The 26,302-nt window shown below is 41.2% G+C and overlaps 4 protein-coding genes across 5 annotated transcripts; 1 reads left to right on the top strand and 3 right to left on the bottom strand.

Annotated features, from left to right (window-relative positions):
- The first annotated feature begins 609 nt into the window (after positions 1 to 609).
- On the top strand, positions 610 to 5,418 carry LOC147137228 (TLE family member 5-like). Of its 2 annotated transcripts, none has more exons than XM_086050499.1 (7): positions 610 to 1,035; positions 2,030 to 2,130; positions 2,399 to 2,462; positions 2,545 to 2,589; positions 2,672 to 2,734; positions 3,354 to 3,428; positions 3,586 to 5,418. In XM_086050499.1, exons 1-7 carry the CDS (start codon positions 1,009 to 1,011, stop codon positions 3,850 to 3,852), a joined length of 642 nt encoding a protein of 213 aa, XP_085906625.1. In that variant the 5' UTR covers positions 610 to 1,008; the 3' UTR covers positions 3,853 to 5,418. The 2 variants fall into 2 exon arrangements, with proteins under 2 accessions (XP_085906625.1, XP_085906626.1); XM_086050500.1 differs by having other exon boundaries at positions 2,033 to 2,130.
- A 1,261-nt stretch (positions 5,419 to 6,679) lies between these two features.
- Positions 6,680 to 13,244, bottom strand: LOC147137229 (deubiquitinase DESI2). Its single transcript, XM_086050422.1, has 5 exons — positions 12,667 to 13,244; positions 10,210 to 10,282; positions 9,824 to 9,917; positions 9,597 to 9,738; positions 6,680 to 8,565 (listed from the first exon to the last, which is right to left on the bottom strand). The coding sequence occupies exons 1-5, from the start codon at positions 12,703 to 12,705 to the stop codon at positions 8,314 to 8,316; spliced, it is 600 nt and encodes a 199-aa protein (XP_085906548.1). The 5' UTR covers positions 12,706 to 13,244; the 3' UTR covers positions 6,680 to 8,313.
- Positions 13,245 to 14,208: 964 nt separating this feature from the next.
- synj2bp (synaptojanin 2 binding protein) lies at positions 14,209 to 19,317 on the bottom strand. The gene is made up of 5 exons (XM_086050560.1): positions 19,261 to 19,317; positions 19,094 to 19,156; positions 18,068 to 18,204; positions 17,186 to 17,281; positions 14,209 to 16,558 (listed from the first exon to the last, which is right to left on the bottom strand). The coding sequence occupies exons 2-5, from the start codon at positions 19,149 to 19,151 to the stop codon at positions 16,412 to 16,414; spliced, it is 438 nt and encodes a 145-aa protein (XP_085906686.1). The 5' UTR covers positions 19,152 to 19,156; positions 19,261 to 19,317; the 3' UTR covers positions 14,209 to 16,411.
- Positions 19,318 to 19,859: 542 nt separating this feature from the next.
- On the bottom strand, positions 19,860 to 25,640 carry lgals3a (lectin, galactoside binding soluble 3a). Its single transcript, XM_086050254.1, has 6 exons — positions 25,466 to 25,640; positions 25,057 to 25,074; positions 24,265 to 24,981; positions 22,051 to 22,139; positions 21,594 to 21,750; positions 19,860 to 21,278 (listed from the first exon to the last, which is right to left on the bottom strand). Exons 2-6 carry the CDS (start codon positions 25,069 to 25,071, stop codon positions 21,123 to 21,125), a joined length of 1,134 nt encoding a protein of 377 aa, XP_085906380.1. The 5' UTR covers positions 25,072 to 25,074; positions 25,466 to 25,640; the 3' UTR covers positions 19,860 to 21,122.
- Between the last annotated feature and the right edge of the window lie 662 nt (positions 25,641 to 26,302).

Here is a 26,302-nt window from a genome sequence, read left to right on the forward strand (position 1 = left end):
GTGGGCATTTCTAGCCCTTTCATGGGGGTGCTCAAGCATCCCTAAATTGAACATTTTAGATCATCTGTTCATTTTTTTTTAATTTGTCATTTTTAAACAAGGTAGTAAAGTACATTAACATACAGTACTCACTCACAGTCATCAGTGTTGTTGAATTTCATTTTAACCCACTGTTTATGTTGTTAGGTAGGAATGAGCTAACAATTTGTTTCTGGGTTGGAAAGGCTCCTGGTGGTCAGAGACAGCACCACTGTCCGGTGGTTGAATTGGAACAGGCTGTTATGTCCTGTTAAATATTAAAGCCAAGGTGCAACGGACAAGCTTACTGATTGAATGCCCGTGACCAAAAAGTGTTATGCTTGGCTTTCATAAATGTGGGAATGAAAGTAAAACGTACAAAATGATTACATTTATCTTGTCTGACCGGGAGGACAGTACCCCTCAAACCTATGACCCTAGAATCGCCCCTTTCCTCAACGCATCTAGCCTCGAGTTGTCAGGTAACTGCAACTGGGGTTGGCTTCAGTTCACCTCTTCACCACAGGGGCACTGTCGGTTTTCGAAGCCAGTGACGCTACGCTCGCTCTCTCCTTCTCTGCTCTGCTCGGGAGAGGCAAACACCACAGAAGAAGACTGCATGCTGAAGCGTCGCGGGCTCATGTGTCAACACATCTAGTCGGGCTGTCCCTTAGGGAGGCGTAACGTTATTAGATAAATAACAAAATAAAATCACACTCCCTTGTAAAGCTTTTTTTTTTTCAATCGGCCCGTTTATCATCTCGTCGCGTCTTTTGTCGTAAAAGACGGTGTCGGCGAGTGTGAGTGATTTTGACGCGAAGCGAGCGTTCTTCTCGAACGATGACGGGGTACAAAGTGCGAATAGCAATCATTTAAAATCCCATATCCGGGAACGCGTTCGCTTTAGCCGGATAGCCAGCTCGCTCGGGGCTCGACACGACGGAGACTCCTCGGCGAGCGACGCTGCTGCTTGCTTGCTTGGCTGCTGACATGATGTTTCCTCAATCCAGGCACTCGGTGAGTTGTTGCCCGCTTGGTGCAAACTCGTCAAAGTCCGTCAGCTGGTCTGCTTGGCTTTAGCCTAGCAGTGCGGCTAGGCTAGGCTCAGCTATGCTAACGTTAACTGACGCCGCAGGACAAAAAATGTCAGCCCTTTTTCTTCCCCCACGATGCTTCACGCCTTTTCCTTTTTTACGACGTGCATCCACGTAACTGTAATGCTCAACTCTCTGTTTAAGCGAGTGTTAGCTCGCCAGTAATGATTAGCGTTAGCCTAGCCTAGCATGGTTCACTGTACTGTATGGACCACCATTCAAATTCAGTGGGTAGTTATTGTTAGTTTTTGTATATTCGAGAGTATTCAGACGCGTTATTATGCCCTGACAAATGCATTTTTAAAAAAATCATTATTTTGACACTTTTATTCCTACGTCCGCCTTCTTCAACCGATTCAAAGCATTCCAACATCAAAATAAGAGATTAAAGATTAGTTGGTTTACACAACAACAGTATTACCAGACAGTTCTTAAAAAAAATGAAGAACGTTTCCGATTAATTAAAACGAATTCATTGTTTCATTTTACTATAACAAATATTAATACAGGTATGACCCTTTAAAAGCTGCGCAAGCCCACCAATTTCTGGACAACTTTTGTAATGCAAAGTCAATGGGGCACGAGATTTTAGGTGTGACCTTTTTTGTTGAATCAGAGTGTGGATTTTCTTAGTCTTAATCTGTTTTAACAGTGCATAAAACTTGACAGATTGATTTAATTAATTGGGTAGAGGTGTGCATCTCTCCACAAAAGGTGATTCAAAACAGTTTTTAAAATTAAAATTGGAATATTTCTTAACATTAGAGCATTGAGTAAGTCACAGCAACAGATTTTTTTTGCATGCACATTGTTTTGACAATGGCAATTTCCCACTTTTCCCTCCCCCTCGCCATATTTTTTACAAAATTTGTGGAACACTTGGAAATTTTTTATTTTAATTTTTTTTAATTTACCAGCAGGCATCCGCGCAGTCCGGACAAGCTCTTAAATTCACCACCTCTGACTCATGTGATCGCATCAAAGATGAGTTCCAGTTCCTTCAAGCACAATACCACAGGTAACACTTTCTTTTATTTATTTTTTTTAAGTTGAAATTTGTTTCACCGTAAAATTCTGAAAACATTTGTGACTGGCTGAATGTTGGCAACAGCGCCCTGCTGAACTGGGTGCTGTGTAAAAAGCAAAGACAGGTTCACTACATGGCCATTTTATGGGCTCTTCCTGTGAAAGAGGCCGATGTTTAACATTCATTAGTATTATAAATATTTTGCACTCAAGTTTTCAAGTACGTTGCAATGGTTTTTGCACTGCTGCGTGTTGTCCAGTCTCAAGTTGGAATGTGACAAACTGGCGTCTGAGAAGTCCGAGATGCAGCGTCACTACATCATGGTGAGAACATAAGCAAGGAGTCAATTTGCGTCAACCGTGACAACCGATGCTAATATGCTTTGTTTCCTTAAACGTGTTTCAGTATTACGAAATGTCATACGGGCTGAACATCGAAATGCACAAACAGGTAAAAAGTCTGAACACGCGACCACGCCTTCGCATTGTGCTCCTTTTCTCATCCTTGTCACTTTGTTGTGTTTCCTGCTCAGGCTGAAATCGTCAAGAGACTAAACGGCATCTGCGCTCAAGTGCTGCCTTACCTGTCGCAGGAGGTAAATGGACACTTTGGAAGTGTGTACATGCATGAATTTTTGAAAAATGCCTGGTAGGACTGAAAAATATATCACAAAATACAGTATTTCATATTACAGTACTCAATATTGAGATTTATTGAATTTTATTGAGCTGTGAAAAAATAATTAAATGGATTAAAAAAAAAAAACCACACAATTATCCAGAGGAAAAATACCGTTCAAAATATCTGGTAGTAAAACACATTTGCAAGGAAAGCACATTGTTTTTGTGTACATTGTAATTAGACTTAAAACAATCAGGATTTTGGAACCTGATCAGTGAGTTAAAAAACAAAAAAAACACTCACTTGATTAGGAAAAAATGATTACAATGATCCCCTAAAAATTCTCCCCAAAATGCTGATAAACATGCAATACATTGAAAATGAAAGGACGACTTGCATCGAGGTGACAAAGTTAAGCTGCGCGTTATCGAGGTAATTGGGCTCAAAAGTGATTTTTGCATCATAAAACCGAAAGTCGTGTCTACACGCAAGCTTCAGCATTTGCCGCATTGCAACGGTGAAATGGTTTACCGTAACCAAATTACATTTGACAGTTTTCCTCAAAGCACACCATTTTCATGTGTGTGTTTCAGCACCAGCAGCAAGTAATGGGCGCCATCGAGAGAGCCAAGCAGGTCACACCCCCTGAGATGAACTCCATCATACGAGTTAGTCACATTGCAACTTTTTCAAGTCGACTCAATGTTTCAAATCATTCATATTATACACGGGCGTGTGTTATCCACAGGATTTTACAGTAATTACATGTAGATCCATGTGCAATGTCTGACGTTTTCCTGTATGTGTGTGCGTGTGTGTGTGAAGCAACAGCTGCAGGTGCAGCACCTGTCGCAGCTGCAGGGCCTGGCCCTGCCGGTGGCTCCTCTGCCTCTGGGCCTGACTCCGCCCAGCCTGCCGGCGGCCTCGTCCGGCTCGGGCCTGCTGTCCCTGTCCTCCATCCTGGCCAACTACTCGCACGGTCAGGCCGCCCAAGCCGCCAAGGACGAAAAAGCCCGCGGGGACGCCGCCCAGGCCCAAGCCCAAGCCGACAGGCCGCCGCCCAGGCCCGAGGACGGCGACAAGTCCGACTAGAGGGCCGCAGGTCAAGGCTGGAAAATGGCAACGGCAGACTGTTTGTTCTCAGTCGACATCACGTGTACATATTTGCGCTTGTAATTGTGCAAGCATAAAAAAAAGAAAAGGAAAAAAAAAAAAAAAATCTAAAAACAAAAAAAGTGTAAAAGAGTCCAAACGTTACTCTTTTTACTTTCATTCCTCCTTCACCTGTAACGGCACAAATCAAAATGGAGTCAGATGGCCTCTAACGGCACACTTAACGGAGTTCAACCAACAAGCCATTTGTCATTTTTGACTAAACGCGAGTTTTTCTATATATTTTGCAAGTGGCTGACCAACCACTGGCCTGTCCGTGTACCTCAATCCCATCCAAAGGCATTTTGAGTCCATTCAAACATTTGTCTGAAAAAGAAGAGGGACAAAAAAAAATTAGACGGCGCGCGTGGGAGATAAAGTGAGTGCGAGTGTTCGAGAGAGTGCGTGTGTAAAAATGAAAACACTTGTTTTTGTTTTCTTCTCTTTTTGCACCTTTATGTCAGTTCGTCTGCTCGCTGCAGCTCCCCCTGCTGGCCCACTCTTTTGTTACGCCTACTTGAGATTAAAAAAAAAGTTGTATTACAACTTAAATCTTGTCAAATCGATCATTTTCACATAAAAGACAACGAAAAAAAGACCACTAAAAATTTGTATCCAAAATTACGACTTGATAAAAAAAAGCGTTATGAAATACTTAATAGAAATTGACTTAATTGTAAAATGACTAATTCTAAAAAAAACATTTTTTTAAAAAAATTATTGTAAAATAGTTATTTGTCATATTCCATCATTGCAACAAAATAATGAAGTTGTGAATTGTTTTCCTTCAAACAGGTTTGCTGTCTGACGCCATTGTGGAAGTGAAATGGAGATGTTTCCACTTTGGGCAAATAGGGGGCAGTAATGGACTCATTGGCTTTTGGTATGACGTCACAATGAATTAGGCGCTGTGATGGTTAAAACACTTTGGGAAAGCGTAACACGAGTATTTTTTCAATCTTTTTTTTTTTGTATTTTTAAGTTTATTTTTCCGTATCTTTAATTTGTATTTTTTTAATTGTTTAGTAAAAGCACTTAAGTGTCCTCTGTGTGCTCCAATAACATTAATGATAGTAATAATCATCTTTCTATGTTCTCCCAGGCAAGTGGTGTGTTTTGTGTCCGCGTGCGTGCGCGCCGCGAAGGGCCAATTTGTATACATATGAATATATCAATATATGTATTTTTTAAAGCATTTTTGTATGTTTCAAAGCTGCTTTTTAACCTATCATGAAAATAGCACATTTGCGTGTGCGTGCGCATCATTTTGTTTCGAGTTCTGCAAGTCGTTTCCTCACTTTGTAAATGTCTGATCCTCTTTTGTGCAAAGATAACGAAAAAAAAAAAAAAAAAAACCCATGTGTGTAACTGAATATAAACAAACAAAAAAAAAGGTTAAGGAAGCAAGAGTGTATACTACGCTAACGGTGAAAAGAAATAATGCATGGCGCTTTTAGCAGTAAGGGAGCTTGTCTGGTGCCTTACAAATAAAAGATGTGATTGGAACTTTTGCTGTTTTGTTTTACTTCTCAAAATGGAAAGGTGGAATTTTATTGGGGACAGAAATCATACAGTGCGGAATAACTGACAGTTTGATTTAGAAAATATATATTTTTTAAATTGTGAAAAATGAGGTGTGCGAGCAAGTGTCGACATGTCACGAACAGGAAGTAGTCGCAACGGTTATTTTTCACCGCTCAAAATACATTTACACACAACACCGAAAAAATGTCAGTAATGCAAACTTTGCAATCACAAGAGTGGCACGGAAGAAGGGGAAACACCGGCGAAAAATAGGACTCCTCCGAAGGACATGGGCCGTCCACAAATAGGAGCGGATGGTCGAGTTGTGGTTGGAACACCGGCGGAGTTTGACCAGTCACAGGTGCACTGGACCCCCCTGAAATATGCTTGGACCTCCTCGGTGCCAGACCAGAGAATTGGCTTTTGGGTATTGACATTTTTTTCAGAGATTTTTTATCCCCACATTTCTCCCGTAGGGTTCATATAATTTTTTTTTGTCCGCATTTTATAATCAGTTTTGGGGATTTGTAACTTTTTGTTGCTGTTGTATGGGACCCCAGTGATACCCTCCCCAAGGAAAAAAAATTCTACCGCCGCCAGTGGGTCAGAACAGGCCAGGCTGTTCATTGTAGCCAAAAGCTTCTGCTCCTCCTTTTTATAGATTTCTACAAAGAGCATGATGGGGGGGAAAAATGCCTAAAGAATCTAGTTGTAGTCTCGTGTAAATAGTGACCCCGCAAAATTCAGTTTTTGTAAAATCTCTCTTGAGACTAGGCTGTGACTAAAAACCTTATAACTTGTCTTTATCTAACTTGTCTTATCTGTGAGCAGGTGTGAGAGTTTTCCAAGGGTCTTATCCAAATCCTCTCAAAGTCTTCTGATGTACGGGTAGTATATGGTTGTTTATTTTATCCCTGCATTATAGAATTAGAATAGCTTTATTGTCATTATACCACAGGGTGCAACAAAATCAAACACAAGTTATATATGTTACCTCGTGTATGATATCCGCTACATGAATATATGAATAAAGCGGCCGTGCCTCGCCTATTAATCATTTACATTATCACATGTAAATATTCACAAATTTTCTATATTGCATACATTTACAATTATTAAATTAAAAAAAAAAATTGATTTCAGAAAAAAAAAATTCTTATAAAGACCAGGTTATGGAATAATGTAACTAACATCAAATGACGAAATAGCCTGTACTTTCTAAAATGTAATAGAAGAGAAACACTCAATTATTAGTCTCTTTATTCTAGTACTAATAAGTCAAGTTTTGGGTTGAGAAAAGTATTTGACAAGGTCTTGATGACACTAGAACAAAATACCTGTCTAGTGTACTCTGTAAGAAAATGACATACTGTATTGGACCATATGAACCACTGTACAGTGTGTGTGTGTGTGTTAGCTGCAACACAATAAATACACTTGGTGAAATGTCCAAACCAATCACCACAACGACTGAGTTCCTTCCTGAGAGAATAGCTGTCCTTGAGCGCACCACCACCTCAGCAGGAGGGATGGAAAAGAAATCAGTGTGCGCTGTCCCAAAATAAAAGACATTGTTCCTTTTTTTTTTTTTTGTCTTTAAATGCTTTGCAACCTGTAAACATGTTTACAACCACAACATATTGTCTTACAGCGTTAGCGTATGACAAAGTAACCAGCAGCGGCTAGTTAGCTTAGCATCAAACAATCTAAGGTAAAAGGCCCAGCTAAGTGGATGTCGTATGATGGAAAATAACTAAAAGGAATATACACTTATATAGCAGCTCAAGACTTTTAAAGACAAATGGCATCGCTAAGTGTATGCTAACGCTAAGCCAAATGAGAAGAATCGCATGTGTCGTCCAATGGATAATAACTTAACGGACCATACTATCATTTATAAAGCAGCTCAGACTTTTGAAGACAAATGCGAATAGAAACCAAAATTGCAGCGTTCCTCATCAAACTTTGCCACCGCGCTCCGCCAACAAACACTGACTTACATTTTTGCGCTTTTGTGCCCTCTATCCGTCTTGTGTACGTGGCTCAAATTTGTTAGCAATCGGACAAAATTTCGAGGACAAATTCATCTGTATGTTGATAGAAATGGCCCTAAAATGGCCATTGCAAAACAAAGTGGCCGACTTTCTTTTTTGTGCATTTTGAAACTATTATGTGAGTTTACATATGATAGACATGTCAACCAAATTTCATGCTGTAAACAGAAGTGGACTTAGAGGGCTGAGTTGAGAAAAAAAAAACAACAACATCAAGAGCTTGCTCTTGAGCTGAAAAATAGCTGCTTTGACCCAAAATGGCAGAACTCCTCTGTCTTTTTGGGCGTTGCTTCTTCAGACTTTCTTTGTGGATGTAGTCATGATAGACAAGTTGACCAATTTTCAAGCTGTTAAGGTTATAAATGGCTTTTGGGGTGGAATTTTTAAAAATAATTCAAGAGCCAAAATGGCCATTTGACAGCAAAATGCACTTCCTATGACCTTTCAGGCATTGCTTATCGAGACTTTTTTTGTGGGTCTATCCATGACGGACACTGTGTCTAGCTAATTTTATGTTGCGGAAACTGATTTTGAGGGCATAGCTTCTTGAGGCTTTTTTTTAATTTTTTTTTTTAGGTTTACTTATGGTAGGAATGTCTACCAAATTTCATGCTGCTAAGGCTTCAGACACTGACTTTTCAGGAAGTCAAGGTAGGGGGAGGTGCTTCCCAGCCAGTTTTTTTTGGGGGGGGTCAACAACCAGACATTCTGGGCTGACGTTGGTCACACCACATTTGGCAGACCTTAACTGTCCAAAATTTGGCTTCGACAAGGCTTGGCTCCCCATCCCGTCCTGGTCCACGGGTGGATCGGGGGCGGCCGATCACACCCTGGTGTGGCGGCAGCTGTGCGAGGAGGAGGAAGAGGAGGATCCGGCGGCCCCGGACGACGACGGGCGCTCGTCGTCGCTGGACTGGCGGCGGCGCTCGTCCTTGTGGAGGCCCAGGCTGATGTGGCTCTGCAGGGCGGCCGGCGTCAGCCACTCTTTGGGCAGGCAGCTCTGGAGGAAGGGGATGCACGAGCTGAAATAGGCCAGACGGTTGACCCAGCGCGGGATCTCGCGGCCGCACAGCAGCTGGAAAAAAAGCACATTTGGGACTTTAGTGCAGGTGGCGTGCTAAGATAACTGCGCGGTGATCAAGATAAAAAAAACAACAGGATCGGATTATTTTGACTCAAACTCAAAATATTGTGAGATTTAAGTTGAAATATAACAACAACAAAAAAAGACTTCTCAGAATACAAACGCCTACGATTACAAATTGGGAAATAAAATAATATAACCTGTTGGGGAAAAAATTGAACTTTTTTTTTCTTGAGAAAAAAACGACTTCAGTGAAAGTGTCATGCTAAGGTGTCAAACTCATTTTTGTCGCAGGCTACATTGTAGTTTCCCTCAGAGGGCCGTTATGACAGTAAAACCATATAAATGTTTAATCACCACCTCATATCGTCGCTGTCATGTGAAAAACACTTACCTCCATTTTTTGGCAATTTTCTTATTTTTGCGTGAATGGTGTTTCTGCGTTACAGACATTGCATTAATGGGAACATTTTTAAAAATTCAAAAAATTGGGCGTGTTTTGCACGGGACAGCGACGATACACAGTACACAACAAATTGATGGATAACTAGTTTTGAAATCAGAAGTCAATAAAAGTTTGTTCAACGATTGTTCAAGTTACTGTAATAACGAAAGAAGGAAATGCTAGCAATATCTCATTATAATTTAGTACAGATGATAATTTAAAATTCTGGTAGAGATTTTTTTAGCAGGCCTCATGGAAATTGAGATGCTTGATTTGCTTTGGCGGGCCACACAAAATGACATGGCGGGCCAGATCTGGCCCCCGGGCCTTGAGTTTGATAATAGCATGCTAAGATGCTAGCTACTAGTTGATCCAAATGAAAATAAGAGTGTTTATCAAACGTGAGAAGGGAGATCATTTCCAGTCATAATATATGTTTGTGAATAATAACAATATTTGATAAAAACAAAAACAAAAATTGACCAGGCTTAAAAGCGGTGGCCAAGCGCATGTTATGCAATCTGTAACCTTTTTTTTTTTTTTTTTTAATTGAGATGAGATTAGACAATCGTGTGACCTCGGAGAGCGAGGAGGAGAAGTGGTTGCAGTTCTTGTGCATGAGGTGATAGGCGTTGCCTTTGAACTCCTTGCCAAGCTCCTCCATGATCTTGTCCACGTCCTCCTCGGTGAAGTCGGTGGTGCCCAAGACGATGGCCTCCCTGTTGACGATTTCCGTTCCGATCAGTTGGGAAATAAAGCCAAAGTAAAAGCAAAGCCACGTGGCTTGACCACTGGAAGCCTCACTTGAATTTGAACGTCTCTCCCAGCTCGGCGGCGTTGCCCGGGTTGATTTCAAAAATGCCGCTGAAAGGGTACGGGTGGCCTCCATATGCAAATTCTAGTGCACAAAAAGTGTCGTTACAAGGGAGCAATTCATCGCTGACTGTCCTGTCCGAGGATTTAACGGCGTGTCAAGTGATTTAATGTCAGGTCGTTTGAAAGTCGTGTCAGGCCTGACGTTGTTTAATGTAATGTTAATTTATTGTCATTTGTCATGACTGCCCTTCCATGCAATCCAGTCCTGTGCTGTCAAGTGATTTAATGTAACGTCATGACATGTAATATAACAACCTGTCCTGTGCTCTCGTGTGATTTCATGTAACATCAACTCATTTAAAGATGTGTCTCACCTCTGCCATAAATCTCGATTCCTGAGTGGAAGACTCCAATTCCGAGATTGGAAGTGTACTCATTTATCCAGTACTGCGGGGAAACGTAAAGGGTATAACCGGTTAGCATACATTTAGTAGCATTGGGACATATTCATTTGCTTGTAAAAAGGCAACGCAGGAGATTTTTGACTCCCTCCCTCCATTAGTCTCTCCGCCTGAGACTATGCGTTGCGCTTTTGCTCGACTTTCACGTGTGTAACGTTAATATAGACGGACACCCGTTTTGCTGACGACTGACGAACGACGGGACACTTTTTAAAAATGACGGACTCAGCACTGAGCCAAGAGCCCGTTTTGTTTTTTTGTTTTTGGGGGGGGGGGGGGGGGTTGACTGTAACACTAATAAAACCAAACTTCAAAGAAACTACTGAATTAAAAAAAGAAACAAACTCAACACCAAATAAAAATCAACTATAATGAAAAATCAAAAACTATTATATCGCCGCTGTCCTGTGAAAAACACTTATGTCCAATTTTTTATTTTTATTTTTTTTAATTTTCACGTTAATGCAATGTCTGTACCGTGGAAACACAATTCACCTAAAAATGAGAAAATTAAAAATAAATGGACGTAAGCGTATGAGTGTTTTATTTTGAAGCGCCCTTTTGGCAGACAATCAGAAGTCAATCCCGCCCCTGTGACATTCATTTAGCCTCTGCCCATCCCCCACCGTAGCTTCCACGCCAACCCAGCTGTCTCCAATCAATAATAGAAGACATGATGCAACGTCGTCTTTACTTCTCAAGTATCTGCCGTCACCTTTGTCTGATTAGCGGGAGCTTGCGGCCGTTCTTCGACCAGGAAACCCCGCCCCCCGCCCCCCGAGTTTTTATGAGCTCATGTTGCCTGCAGCCTCACGTCACACATTGATTTCACAATGAAAACGAAACCATCGACTATTCTCCCCTCTCAGGATGTTCTCTCTCGCCTTTGCAGTACTGCAGTGCACTCACTTTGGCCCTCAGACGTCTACTTAGCTCAAAACTACAGTGCGTCCACAAAGTGTTCAAAGGGCTTCACTCTTTCCACATTTTGCTATGTTACACCCAATGGATCACAAAGTTTCGACATCAAATAAACAACACCTCAGAAAAATGCAACAAAAATGACACCTGCGCTAGACTTTCCACCGATCTGATCACAACCCACCAAAAATCAACCCGTTTTTTGCCATCTTAAGGGGGCTGCCATTTTGTCCTGGGCTGCCCCCTGGAGTTCACTGACGTTGACGTCACAAGCGCCCACGGGCTCAGCTTGCGAACGCAGGGCTTGAAATAGGATCGCAGTTTGCGAGTCAAATGTAAAAACATTGAACAGAAATACTGAGAATCAAATATTTTTAAAGATTTTCTGGTCCTGAGAAGCTCCAGTGGACTGGACACGCGTGTCAACGTGACGAAACGCGTTACGCATGGGAAGCAGAAGGCGGAACCAAATGGTCAGTATGGGCAACCAAGATGGGACCAAATTTCATAAATGAATACGATGAAAAAATTAAAACCTCGCAGTGACAGTTCGTCCACAATGAACAGTCAACAATGAACAGTAGGCCATCCTCGCCGCTTGCCGCCGTCTGGGTACAATTGAGGCAAGCTCAGTGCTACTTACGCCACACCAGCTAGCTAGCAACGATCGTCGCCTGGCTAACTAATGCGGCCAAACACATTACGGTGTGGCTCCTATAAGTCAGTAATCAGCGCCTCCAAGTAAGCGAATCAGGGACAAGGGTTGATCTCATGAAGGGATGACAAGACGTCAAGTAAACAGAAGAAGCCATGCTAATTGCTAAGCTAAAATTGACATGAAATTGTGAAAGACCACCAATTCAAAATAAATCAGAATGCCATGTTTAGACGACTGGAGGCCCAAGGAACATAAGACTGCAAAGATTTTTTGGGACTTGACTTCCGCTTTATTAAACAAATGGAAATGCTGTTAATCGGTTCGTGCCTCCACCAACAAAGTAAAAAAAAGTTCATGTTTTTTTTGTAAGGACAAATAAAATTCTATAATAGTGTACTTTACAAAAACACAGAGAAACAACTTGAATAAACCCAATGAAATTGAATGAACTATTCAATGCTGCACTCCAACTGAGTGTGCGGCTCCTTCTGGTGTGCCTGCCTTGGCCACAAGGGGGCGGCTGTAACCACGAAAACACAAATGAAGAAAAGACTATTCTCACAAAATAACTATGGATAAAAGTTGTACATAATAAACATTAATGATATGCAACAGCATTATATATATTTAAGGAAATTAATTGTTTTAGTGGGAAAAAAAAGACAACAACACACATGTTAAGTGCAGAAAACAGAGCTGATGCCTCGACAGCGGACCGAGTGGCTATGGCGAAAGGCAGCAGGTGTCAGAGTGCCAAATATACACAACAAAATAAACGAAAAGGATCTTACCATGTCATACACGTTGAGGATGACAGGTTCACTGGCCATGGCTCCAAACTGAGCGTGTGGTGGATGTCAGCACGCCCACAGCCTCCTCCTCCTCCACCGCCTCCACACACACTGGGCCACGCTGCATCCACACGCACACGCAAAGTCACAATGTCACTGCACGAGGGCAGAAAGGTATAAAAGCTCAAAGCCAAGCGCAAGAAAACGCCTCTTAGGTGCTCATAATGAGGCCCTGAGCGTCCTCCTCGTGTTGTTCTGGGCCTCCATTTTGATGGTGACGGTGGGGATGATGATGAGGATGACGATGGGGCGTCCAGGTCCACGGTGGATGCTCGCAGCTTCTACCAGGGGAATCTCCGTCCGGCGGCGGCGGCGGCGGCGGCGCTTCTCCCGTGGCAGGCTCGCGACCAGCGTCCTCCGCGTGGGCGTGAGAGGCTCCGCCACTGCCACATGACGATCAAGATCCCGAAAATGGGCTTAAATTGACCCCGACGTGATCGATGTTGATCCGCTCGGTGCGGTTGTCACTGCGGCTCTGCCTCAGCCTCCTCCTGGATGAATGATGACGTCATTGTGCCGCGCGGACGGCAGCGGCAGCATGACGTCACATTCTTGGCAATCACTTCCGTAACATCAAATGGCATATTAGAGAAATACATTTTGGAAAGCTTTTGAGAACTATATATTATGTAAAACTACGTACAAGATTACGTTGAATGGTAAACAAATTATTACTCTGTTTGAATCTAAGGGAAAAAAAAGCTGTGTACTATTGTTCATTTATATGTTTTGTTGGGAAAATTCCACATCCATAAATGTAAATTTCTAAATACTACCCCGTTATTTAAATTATTTTTGATTGACGTAGATAATTATTTTAAGTCTCTTAATTTAATAAATAACAAAAAATGTTTAAAAAGTAACTCAAGGATATCCCTGGTTTGAAAGGTGAATTTATTTTCTTAATTGTAATTCTTGTTTTAATGTAAATGTTATTATTGATAGTGTTGTGTATGTATGTAAAGATGTAAATTGGATTGCCTGATCACTATGTTGTCTATATTTTGTTAAAAAAAAAACATCAAGTGGCATAGTTCATCCTTGTATAGTCACGGTTCGGCACCCGCGGATTCACATATTTGCGGATACTTCAATCAATGGCTCAATAATTGAAATCATACCTGAAAAGCACAATGACACAAAAATCTTCACAATTCTAAACATTAATTTTTACTTAGGTTTGTTCATGCTTGTATTGTGTGTGCAATGTTTGCATTTTATTTCATGAAACCATAGTGTCAAAGCAATGATTTTGATTGACGTTGACTGTAAGAATGAAATGTTTACGTAAGACAGATTTTAGTGTTTGTATTCAGATCAATTGTATATTTATTATTAAATATGCAGTTGATATAAATAACTTGGAGGTGGGGGCTTCAATGTCCACCAATTACTGGGTATTTATTCAACAAATATGCATTATGGCAACCATGTAAAAAGGGCTCACGCAAGAGAAGAATTCTACATGTATTGACCAGTTGCTCAGATGTAAAACACTTTAATTTTTCTCATTTATTTCCTCTTCTGGCATACAGTGCAGAGTATTCACAATCAGCAGCAGAGTGACATGAAACATATTTACAAGACAACAGACAAACAGAAACTTTCCGACACAGGCGCGGGCGCGCGACTCGCTCTTTCCGACTAGAGATGCTCCATGATTGTGGCTAGTGCAAAAATAAACCTTTTAACCCCCCTCCCCCGAAAATGTTCAGAACTACTCACGCCTCTGTGCACAGTAATGGGGAATGTAGAAGTCATGCGATTTCAAAAATGGCGGTGGACATACAAAAATAAATATAGCGGCATCTTGAGTTAATACTTGAATTCACAGTACACTTGGCGACTTTAAAAGAGAAGGCTGGATTCAACGCTATGAACTGTGTGTGGTATACGTACTAGTAAGAATAGCGACGACGACAGGAAAAAAAACCCAACAAAAAATTGATCAAAATTACGCATTTGACTATCAAACTATATAGCTGAATAAAAATGGTGTTGTTGCCCAAGAAACATTCATTATGTGTGAGAATTTGACATTAATCGGGGAGGGGTAAAGACATTTATAGTTTGGTAAATCTCGAAGTATTAAGGAGAGCGACAGCTTTATAAAAATGGATTAGACCTATAAAATGTGAAGATTATTGCGTAAAATGAGAGCATTGCTGTTGTTTAACACACAAACTAAATGAGTGACTGGATAGCAGCACATTTCATTTTGAGTCTCCAGTGCGGCAAGACCCGATCACAGCTGACAGTCGTATGGTAGCTGTTTATTATTCTATTTATTTTTATTTTATTTATTTGATTTTTTTTTTCTTTTTAGCCTTTGCCCGATTAATATTGGCAACCTATCGTGGGCTATTCGCTGAAAATCAGACCTATGTACTGTTTCAGAGCAGGTACAGCCTTGTCTGATATAAACATCTGGCAAAGGAACTATGTTGAAGTGAGGGAAGGAGGTTCATTGTGTCTGGCAAGAGACGTGTCTCAGAGAAAAGTGCTTTGCTGCCATCTTGTGACTATCAATAGGCAAAGTTTTTTTTTGCGTGGACATCATTTCGTCACAGATTTTTGATCCTGGGCATTTGTTGGCATTCATTTGATCTATTAAATGGGAGGATTTATACTTTACATATGTTATTTTTTTTAACCTTTTTGACATTTGACATATTTTCACCTTTCTATTCATTTCGAAGTTGAATGTGACTCAATAGTGCCCCTGCAGGTCACAGTCAAGTAGTGCACTCCATCCATTATCAGCCTCTGTAGCTTCAAGTCATGATTGATGGATAACTGAATAAAATTAGGGAAATATATATATATTTTTTTTTTTTTGCAGAGATGAGGGAGACGTTGAATCAAACTTTTACTGATCAATTAATCATTGAAATTAATTGAATGTTTTTTGCTGACATTTTTGTTATTTTATACTTACCGAGTAGAATATTTTTGTTTAGATGGAGTTGTGACAAAACGTGGAGTACGGAACTCATGTCCTCGTACATGACGTTGTGTTTTGTTCAAACGCGTAAACTAGCTGAAGGGAAACCCACAGCGCCCCCTACAGGTCGCAGCCAAGTCGTGCCCTCCGTTTTAACTTCCATCGCCTCAAGATACAAATTCATCAATTCTTAAACATTGATTTATGGCTTACTATGCCTGCCTTATACTCTTTAGGACAGAATACATTAGTGTTAATTTCGTGTATTACTGGCCAGAAACGTGCATATTTGCGCAACAAAAAAAATAAAAAAGCGCGTCACAAGAAGGCACTGCCAAGTCCGACTGGAATACTTTGAGACGCAACAAAAATGACTGCGGAGCTTGATGCAGCTCTTGCTAGCTTTTTTTCCCCCTTAATTCATTCACTGCCAGACATTTTCAGACCCACTTTTCACCCCAAGGTTGGAAAAAAGTTTGAAAAAAAATATAAATAAGTTCCAAGCACTGAATGGCTGGACTGTGAAATGACAAATAAATACGTCAATGGCAGTGAATGAGTTAAGGGGGGGCCATGTTCTGAAGGTACGTCCCACAAAGCTGTGTGATGATTATCACCCCCAAGAGAAATGCTTTAGTGTCATTTGCTAATCAAAAAAAAAAAAAAAAATCCCCTCCCTTCTTTGGCCTCAAGCAACATGTTTTGATCCTAAAACAACAAAAGCAAAACTGATCGGATTCGTTAAAACGGTCTTCTGGTGTTACGGATGTAAATGAACGCGAAGATGGCAGCGGCGGCTCCCGTTAGCACAGCGAGTATCCCCAGATATGGCGCTGGGGGCGCATGATCGGCTTGGGAATCGGACGGTCCGTTCATATGATGGGGCGACTGCAAAAAGGAGAAAAGAAAAAAAAAAAGAAGAAATAATTCAGTTGCAACTCCCGCGTTTGTCATACAAGAGGTACCTCCAAGGCCTTGAAGCGTGCAACAGTTGGATTCCGACAATATTTTCGGAGAGCAAACATTTTTGTCCGTATTAAAACGACTACAAATCCTTGAAACGGTCCAACTTTGACACCGAGCTAAACTTGCATTGGGCGAAACAAGCTTGACATTTTTATCGTGGTCCATCTTTCGAGGATTTCTGCTTCTGATTGGGCTCATTTTTTTCCACACGAGTCCTTGAAACTTTTCCTATGCGCCTTACATAAATGGGTCAGTATTTTAATCGTAATCTGCATTTAATATTGTTGCTTCCCGCTGCCTGTTTCATTTCACACATGGGTCCTCGAGACTTCATTTTATGCTTGTACGACAAGAATGTTAAATCACTGCATGTACGGTGATAGTTGGGATTCTAGAATACATTATTCCAAACATAATTAAAAAAACCAACCAAATCGAAGCATCGCGGAAGAGATTGTGGGCGGACTTTGGAGGCACCATTGTACATAATGTAGCATACAAGTGGATTTTTTTTTTTTTTTTTTTTGTAATGCTTTATTTTCATTGTACCTTTTTCAGAACACGCAGCTCCACATCTTCCCCTGCTGTCCGGAACAAATCCACTGCAGCTTTGTGTGTCTGATCCTCCAGTTTGACGCCATTGATCTACACGAACCAAAAAAAAAAAAAAAAAAAAAAAAAAAAGAGAGAATCTATCTTATACCGCCCCTAGGTGGACTTCCTAATTCCATTTAAAAATGTCATTACTGCTTGTTAGAGCTACTACTAATGATTATTGTATCAATCTGTCAATTAATCAATGAATCAGATTAAAAATGCACAAACATAAATTAACTGATTCAGTTACTGTTAGGCTCGTAACATGTCAGAAAATAGGCAAAGGTGTTGATCATGGTTATCAAAAGCAAAAGCAAATGTTTTATTTTGATTCAACTCCAAACATAAGCAGTCTGCACTCATGGAGGACTACAAATATTGGATATTTGCTGTTGGGAAACTGCAATTCCGAGAAGTTGGACAATTGTAAATTAAGAAAGGTATCCAAACGATTCAAAAATAATTCTGGATGAATTTGATAATCGATTAGTTGACGATTAGTCGTTCCATCGCAAGTGCATGTTTTTATAAAGTTTTGTTTTTTTAATTAAAAAAACACTGCCACTTTGTTTTGGGTTTTTGGGAGGCTGGAACAGAGTAATGACATTTCCATTGGTATGATTTGATTTGAGATGCGGCCACGCAACTAATTGAACTTGCATCTCAAGGCACCACTGCATACTGTAATGACCCATTAAAAAAAACGCTTAAAAACTTGTGATACAGCGAGGGCACGATAAGTGAACCACAATGCGGGTATGGGTGTGTTAGTTTTCCCTACTGCATGTACATTTGTACGTAAACGTCAAAAGCATTTTGTTTGTTTGTTTTTACCGCCAGGATTCGGTCGCCCTCCTGAAGCCTGCCGTCCAGCGCTGCTGCGCCATCCTCCTTGATTTTGGACACGTAGATGCCGCAGTCGTTGACGACGTACTGCTGGTCCACGCCGCCCACAATGTTGAAGCCCAGGCCTGCAAAGACATCACAGAAGCAGAAGAAGGGAATGACAGGAATGTCTTCATTGGGACTAGGTGATATGGCCTTAAGATAATATAGCCCCCTTCCCCCCCACAACACAGACACAAAATTTCCAATTTGAAAACATTTTGCTCCCCAATTTTCTACTTTGTAAAAAGGCAAACGAAAGTGACATTCAAAACTTTGATTTTATAGCGCCTTTCAGGGTGGTAAATTCTTGATAATTATGTCATCAGTTTTGACGATCAAAATTCGAAATGCATCGAAATTTCTCAAGATGATGCAGTAGTGGAAATTAGTAAGTAGCCAATTATTAGAGACAAAGAGTCCTTTGCAATCAGTACAAACATGCATGCATGCATGCGGACATGATCTTTAATTAATTGTCATTTTGTTCAAGAATTTCCCATCCAAAAAAAATGAGCCTTTAAACTGCATGGATAGTAGAAAAGCCCACAGACCACCCATCTTTTTCCAAACTGTTGAGAGTTGCACTTTTTTTTTTTTTTGCAATTAAATTGTTTTTTTTTTAAATTGTCCAACACTAGTCAAGTTGGATAAATCACTGCTTTTGTGATTTATTAATGGGTACCAAGTTCAGCGCACGTACACGGATTCAATTTCAGTCTGACAGGCCGAGCAAACACATTTAAAAAAGGCATCAAAAAGGACAAAAGCGCGTTCATGATCCACAAGAATCCATCAGTTTGGCTCCATTCGTCAGCTCGAAGGTTTTAACAACGCTGCTACTTCTAATTTAGTCGTCTTTTGATAGTTTGGCGAGTAGTTAGACAGTTAGCCACTAGCGCGATAGCTTCGCCGCCAGCCACGTAAGTGAGCAGCGGCTACGGCTCACCACCGCCGCCATGAAGTGATCTTTACCTGCCGGCCCTCGTTTGAGTTTTATGTCCAGCGTGTTCGAGATCAGCGAGCCGTTCATGGTTGCTGTGGAGGAGATTGTTTAAAAGACGAGGCAACGTAGGAATCAAACTTAATTGCGTGAAGGTGAACTCATTGGAGAAGAGTCCGCGACTCGCTCGCTCACTCACTCTGGTGGCGTAAGATCAAGCTTTGTGCGCGGGTGCTGCCCCCTAGCGTGGCAACTGGCAACAGGCGTTCCGTTTATTTAACATTTTAACCCTTTCATGCACAGTGGTCACTACAGTGGACAGCTATTTAAAAGTTGCTTTCGCCTATATGAATTAATCTAAATTTAATTTTTTTTTTAACCCTTTGTCTCCCTATGATTTGATGTAATTATTTAAAATAAATATATATTTTCTATTCAATGTCAATTTCTTTGTAGCACATGAATTAATGATTTTATTTATTAATTATAACGTATTGAACTATAAAAGTATTATAGATTGGTGTAAAGACACATGGGAGGCAATGCACAAGTCACAGAGGTCCTAAGAGGTAGTTTTATAAAAAAGGAATATTTTATTTAAAAAAAATATATTTACTTTTATGAACAGCACTTTGTTTCAGCTGTGATAGTTTAAGTAAAAAGTAAAATTGTGTAATTAGTTCGATACTCATTGTCCCAATTTGACATGAAAAAAATATATGCATAATATTTGATTTCAGAGTTGCATGCATCGTTTGATGGTATCATTCTGCCGGCATTACTCAAAAAAGACAAGTATCACTGACACATCTTTATTATTTCAGTCAAATGTCCAATACACACAAGTACACTTGGGGGGGGATTAAAATAAATCGGTCATTTACAGTTTGCCATTATCTTGGGGCAAAAAAAAAAATTTACCACTGTTATCTTTGGCAATAAAACACTTAATTCCGAACACGCTACTTCCACCGTGTCGGGGACAGCATTTGTCATTTTGCAACTTGGTAGGAGCCAAGGTTAACAATGTCATGGCTTTAGAAAGTAAGTTTCAACTTCAGCATCCTGTTTTATACATTGCAAAAGGACATTGACTCTGTCAAAAAAAAATCTATTCATTTCATGTCTGCATTTAATAACTTCGTACATTTTTTTTTTTTTTTTGCATCGGAACTCGATAGAAACGTGAAATGTTTCAGGACACATGACGGCACGAAATGGAACTTTTCACCATGTTTGCGCACAACGGGCGCCGGGGTACTTTGTGGTGACTGCTGACACGATGTCCAAACCTTGTTGTGTTTGGGGTTGTGCCACCCAATTTACACCAAAGAGTTTGGGGTGCTATGCAAAATAAATAAATGTATCCAGCGGAAGATCAATCAAGAGGGATGCGGTAACTAGCAGTACAGAGATGACTTCAACACATACCGGTTGTAATATCGCAACGCTAGCTAACGTTAGCTTTGCAGCACACTCTTGGCCATTAACCCGAGCGACGGAAAAGTCAGTTCATTACCCGGCCCCTCAATGTTCATGTTCACTACGTCTGAATGTCCACCATGTCAATTTTTTTTTTTTTTTTTTTTTTTTAAATCAAATTACCCGTTGAAATATAAATTACGGTCGGCAAATTAACTCGGGTAGCATCATCTTTTCGGCCAACCCTTCACGCATTCAATCTAAGGTAGTAGAAGGCTAAAATCCATCGTTCAATCTACTGTCTATTGTCTTTTTCTCTTAACGCCTCTGCCTTGGTCAAATATTTACTTGTAGTACGTCATGGTGAAAAGGTCCATTCATGTTTTTTTTTCCCCCCTTAGATACTACTATGTTACAAGTGCAGTTCTAGCGTCAGTATACTGTATAGCGAAGCATTATTTTCATGCCGTCTACCGAGATAAATTATAAGTTCAAAAGAATACCTTCTGCTAAACGAGTGTGCGTGTGCGTGTGTGTGTGTTGTCTGATGTGCGTGTCAAATTCCAAAGGCGCGCGACGTGCGCATGGTTTCTCGGGGCTTCTCGCTGGAATTCAGTCCGTCCGTCCAGCGGCTGGCGTTCAGATCATGTTGGGCGCCACGCTGTAGAGCGCCACGTCGCCCGTCACCCGCAGCAGGGTGACGTCCTCCAGGCCGCCCACGCGGTGCTCGTACTCCAGCAGGTGGCTGCCGTCCACGGCCACCTTGAACATGTCCTCCTCCACCAGGATCTTCAGCTGCGCGGGGGGGGGCGGAGGGGACAGACGTCAGCGCGCGCCGTCAAAAGCCGCTCGGAAAGTTAGCGAGGTACAACTGTAGGGCCGAACGATTTTGAAAAATCATCTGCGCTGCAACACACTGCCTCTAAGAGGCCAAGGCGCGTGGGCGGGGCGGGTATTTATTTTTTTGCTATGATTTCAATATATCATTCATTTACTTGGCGCTGATTTATTTTGTTACGTTTGTAATGGGTAAGAAATCAATGCGACAACTCTCGAGTTTCAAAAGAAGTCTGACATATGGCGATAAAGTCCCGTTATCCGCGCGCTTACCTCAAAGCGTTGGCCTTGAACAAAGGGGAAAACTCCGCCCCTTTCCTCGGGCCCCCAACAGCCTCCAATGCTGGAGTTTCTGACGATGGTCTGCTCATGGAAGCGAGGGTTGAAGTGAAAGACCACGTCGGAACCCTTCATGAAGTCTATGTGGAACCTAAATCAGATAATATAATTTGATAACGTCAATATGCCATTTTACCACTTTTAGATTAAAAAAAAAAAAAAAAGAATTAATAATCGTTTTCATTCATTTAATAAATAGTTTTACACTACTTAATTAAATGGATGGATAACCTGAAAGACGACAAAATACATTAAAAAAAAATAATTTCAACAATGTGTGCTGTATATCATAAATGGTCTTAATCAGAAATATAAAATTTGCATTTAAAAGACAAAAATATAAATAGAATTTATTTCTTTGAATGCAAACCTTCTTTTAATGACAACACACCTGCTTGCTCCAGGAACCGGCTCCCCGACGATGGTGATGACGAGACGTGGCATCAGTCCGGCGTGGAGCGGGAGATCGTACGGCACCATCTGCAATAAAAAATAAAAATAAAATAAAATATCAGAGTCGCGTATCAGCCTACCGCAACATGTTCACTACACTTTCCAAGACAAAGTGTCCTCTTGGAGCTAAACATACAAAGAGAAAAATGGTGAAAGTCAAAACGTAAATGAATTATTATTATTAAAGATGACTTTTATTTTTTTTCCTCACACTTTTCAGAATGCAAGTGGATGAAGAGGGGAAAAACGCTCATCCAAACCACGCAATGTGTTAAAATGACTAAAGACACCATTGTATCCTGGTGGGACTAATTGACCCCGCCCCCTGACAATACAAAAATACAATTGTAAATTGAAACCACAAGATGGTGGCCAAGCGCTAATGTCTAAATGAAATTCCTCAACTCACTTCCTTAGCAACAAAAGAATATCGTCATTGAGATTTTTTGGGTGAATAATAGACGATAAAAAAAAAATCTGTGAATAAGCGCATTTGCGAATAGCACTGTACAAACTACAAAGTCACCATGTGTTTAACAGACATTTTATTTGTAGCGACTTACAAAATTGTGGCCAGTGATACAAACAGTGATTTTTTTTTTTGTTCACGAAGCAAAGCAGTAATATAATTTTAATAAATGTGTACATGGTAGCATGTAATACAAATAACACAGGTGCTCAGAGTCTTAATTCCCCCTGCACCGTGTTCTAGTCAAACCACACGTTGATTCTGGAGTTGACGTCCTTTGTCCTTTTCATTTATGTGGCGGATAAAATCTGGGCTGAAAGACAAAAAGACATTTTCAACCCAAAAAAAGAAAAAAACGAAACATATTTGACTTTTTGATGATGCTTTTTGCCCCCAGCAGAGAGTCCGACGTGTTATTGCCCAAGCCCTCTTCAGGAAATTCTGCATCCCATTGAGACCAGAAACTGAGTGGGAAAAAGTTTCCACCAAACGGTAAGTGGGGGTTAAAGGCTTAAAAAAGTACTGATCCGTACCACTTTCTGGCCAAGTTAAACATGGATATAAAAGTAATAAAATATAAAAATATAAAAGTTGAACTTTAAACTATTAAGAATCGTGTTTACATGACTTTTTTTTTTTTTTTTTTTTTTTTTACTATAGCATAATTTTTCCAAGAGTGAACAATTTATTTTCACAGTCTGTAAAAAAAGTAATAAATGAAAAATAAATAAACTTTTTTTTTTTTTTAGGGATGAGTGACCTTATTTTAAGGTATCGGGTACTCGTGAAGGCTGCTGACACCAGCCACCAAAATAATCATTATCATCGTCTGCCGATTATTGTGTGCTTCAGAAAGAAAGAAATGGAGTCTTACAACTCTAGAAGTTTCCAGAAAAAGATTGCTCATTGTGTTTTGAGGAACTTTAAAAAAAAAAAATGTGATAGTCACTACGTGGATCAGAAAAGTTGCTGTATCGCATCGCAATGTATCGTATAGTATCGATACGTTGGCGAAGTATCGATACTTTATGTTACGTTCTGCGCGTTCGAGAATATACTTTTGGAACATTTGAGGTCCTTAAAGTTGATCTTTGTGAATGGAGTTGTATTTATTGCACTCCTATGTATCAGGAACAGTCACTGAAACAGTTTATGCACTTTTCAATCGTGACACTTGAATACATGTCAAATGGCACTTAAGTTAAAACTTTGGAAACACATGTCTCCGTTTTTTTTTTTTTTTTTTTTTTTTAATATACATTTTTATAATATTTAGGTATCGCAATACGTAGCGGATCGCAATGCCCGAGCTGCGCCCCTGGTCGCCGTTGGTAACAGAAATCATACTCAGCATTTTTACCCCTTGTGTATTTTGACAAAAGAATGTCAGCGATCATTTTAAATAAGCCGCTAGGGAACTTTTTCAACTTGTGAAAAAAAAATTGTAAAATAACTGATTGTCTATTTCTTGCATAATCCATCAAGAAATGTAGCCAATTTTCCTGCACTACTTGAACACGCAGATGAGGATTTCTCATTCCACGTCGGATTAAACCAGACCACTTGGTGGAAAAACATCAAGCCGGACAAAACCGAAAGTGAAAGTTTGTCACCACAGAGGCGTTAGTGCACACCACAGCAAGCCAGCAAGCGAACGGACTGGACGCAGTTTATTGTACTCACCAGCATGCCTCCTGGAGCAGCGGGGTTGTCGTAAGGACCCATCGGGCCTGGGCCGGGACCGAAGGGGCCTGGTGCCGGTGGGAAGCCGCCGCCGCCACCGGGTCCCCAAGAGCCAGCGGGCATAGGGGGAAAGCCTGCACCAGGGGGGAACGCCGGGAAGGCACCTGGGCCGGCAGAAGGGGGGAAACCGCCGGGGCCCCCTGGGCCATACATGCCGTTACCCCCTGGTGGGTAGTTACCCGGGAGAGGCATGTTGGGATAAGACCCGGGAGGAGCGCCGGGACCGGAGGGGAAAGGTCCAGCTGGGTATGGAACGGGCCCACCGGGTAATTGACCGGGTGCCCCTTCAGGCGGGTAGTGCCCTGGGAACTGGCCAGGCGCCCCGGGGCTGGCGGGGTACTGCCCCGGAGCCCCTGGCGCCGGAGGATATTGTCCAGGCATCCCGGGAGCCGACGGGAATCCACCCGGCGCCGAAGGGGGCCCCGGGTAGTGGCCCGGCGCTCCGGGGCCAGAGGGGAAGGGGAACTGGCCCGGCGCCCCGGGGCCGGTGCCGCCCGAGAAACCGGAGGGGGCCGAGGGCTGAGTGGGAGCTCCGGGGGCTGACGAGGGCCATCCGGGGTTGGAGGGAGGCGCAGGGTTATTTGCTGGTGCTGACGGGTTGGTGTTGCCTTGTTGTTTGGCCTGGCTTGGGGTACTGTCTCCCAAAGCGTCTGTTAGCTACCATGGGGAGGGGGGAACAAGTGTCATCATAGTAAAATAAGTGTACACAACAATGCATTCAGGCAAACTCACCGAGAAATCCGACATGACCTACAAGAAAGACAAGAGCGAATGTGAGTATTTTTGGGGCGGGTAACAAGCTGTCAAGCAGGAGGGAGTGTCTCACACACATAGAAGGCACATCTGAGTAATGGCACACTAAACATTTCCATTCTGCACAAATGAGTAACAAAGTCCACTAAGGTGGACGCCCGAGTGGACTGAAACGACATCAGGCGAGGCAAATCAAGCGCTGTCAACGCATACATGCTAAAGGCTATTTACTTATTTGGCCAAACGAGCTAAGTTGCTACACTAGTATTGACAGGGCGACTGGGCTAACTATAGCTGCGAAACTGTTAGCAAATGAAAGCTAACTTGCTAGTTTGTCAACTCGGTTGGCAGTAAAAGACGATAACGGCATATTATTGTCAATAACAACCTCGCCGGATGGTGGAGTCTTCAGAAGTGAAAATGAGTCGCTTGTTGTCCAGGGGTGTAGGCCGGTTAGCCAGCCAATTTAGCCTCCTTTAGCTAACTCAGCTAACTACAAGCTACCGCAGCTGCTTGCCTGCCACAACTCTTCAAACAGGAAATGCGGGCACGCCCATTTGATGACATCACGGGATACACATTTTTCCCAAATATTCATTGTATTATTTACAACATTGGGATAACAAACGATTTATTTATTTATGTGTTTATTTATACAGTAAAGGATCATTTTAACTCAAATGGGCAAGTAATCACTTACGAAACATTTCTTAGAGACAAGGAATTCCCCATGAAATGACAGGAATTTAATGTTGTCAAAAGCGTATCTCTGATGGAAAGCTATAGAGTGTAAGAAGTAAATATGATCCCACATCCAACGTTTCATATAAATGGTGTCGATCTTATGAGTGAACACTGTACTAACAGTCATATTAGAAAATGCTTCTACAACTATGGAGAAAAATAATTCCTCGTGGGAAATTCTGGAACTCTTAATTCACAAAGATAAATTGGCATAAAAAGTCCTTTTACGTTTTTTTGTAATAAATAAAGTAAGAGAAATTACATTTAAAGTTATTGCATTACATACATCCAGCTAATGTATGTCTGAAGATTTGTTGAGTTATATGATAGAAGTGCATTTTTTAAGACTGATCAAAAAAGTGTACCTCTCTTCTGGTTCTGGGAAAATGTATAGAAATACAATTCTCAAAGGACTAGTCACGCTATGCAGATTGATGAGAAAAATAAAAATATTATCACTTGTTTTGTATACAAAGATACT

The sequence above is a fragment of the Filicampus tigris genome, chromosome 13 (genome assembly GCF_054856515.1).
Source record: "Filicampus tigris isolate MCC_2025a chromosome 13, RoL_Ftig_1.0, whole genome shotgun sequence".
Classification (NCBI taxonomy): domain Eukaryota; kingdom Metazoa; phylum Chordata; class Actinopteri; order Syngnathiformes; family Syngnathidae; genus Filicampus; species Filicampus tigris.

Excerpts from the sequence above, each read along its gene's own strand:
- lgals3a (XM_086050254.1), bottom strand. Across the intron at positions 22,140-24,264 it reads CTGCTCCAGGAGGCATGCTG|ATGGTGCCGTACGATCTCCC; the intron begins GTGAGTACAATA and ends TTTTTATTGCAG. Across the intron at positions 21,751-22,050 it reads CCGGTTCCTGGAGCAAGCAG|GTTCCACATAGACTTCATGA; the intron begins GTGTGTTGTCAT and ends TATCTGATTTAG.
- synj2bp (XM_086050560.1), bottom strand. The coding sequence starts at position 19,151 with ATGAACGGCTCGCTGATCTCGAACACGCTGGACATAAAACTCAAACGA. Across the intron at positions 18,205-19,093 it reads ACTCAAACGAGGGCCGGCAG|GCCTGGGCTTCAACATTGTG; the intron begins GTAAAGATCACT and ends ATGTCTTTGCAG. Across the intron at positions 16,559-17,185 it reads AGCTGCGTGTTCTGAAAAAG|TCGCCCCATCATATGAACGG; the intron begins GTACAATGAAAA and ends TCCTTTTTGCAG.
- LOC147137228 (XM_086050499.1), top strand. The coding sequence starts at position 1,009 with ATGATGTTTCCTCAATCCAGGCACTCG. Across the intron at positions 2,131-2,398 it reads CTTCAAGCACAATACCACAG|TCTCAAGTTGGAATGTGACA; the intron begins GTAACACTTTCT and ends CGTGTTGTCCAG. Across the intron at positions 2,463-2,544 it reads TGCAGCGTCACTACATCATG|TATTACGAAATGTCATACGG; the intron begins GTGAGAACATAA and ends AACGTGTTTCAG.
- LOC147137229 (XM_086050422.1), bottom strand. The coding sequence starts at position 12,705 with ATGGCCAGTGAACCTGTCATCCTCAACGTGTATGACATG. Across the intron at positions 9,918-10,209 it reads AATCGAGATTTATGGCAGAG|AATTTGCATATGGAGGCCAC; the intron begins GTGAGACACATC and ends TTTGTGCACTAG. Across the intron at positions 8,566-9,596 it reads TCTCCTCCTCGCTCTCCGAG|CTGCTGTGCGGCCGCGAGAT; the intron begins GTCACACGATTG and ends CTTTTTTTCCAG.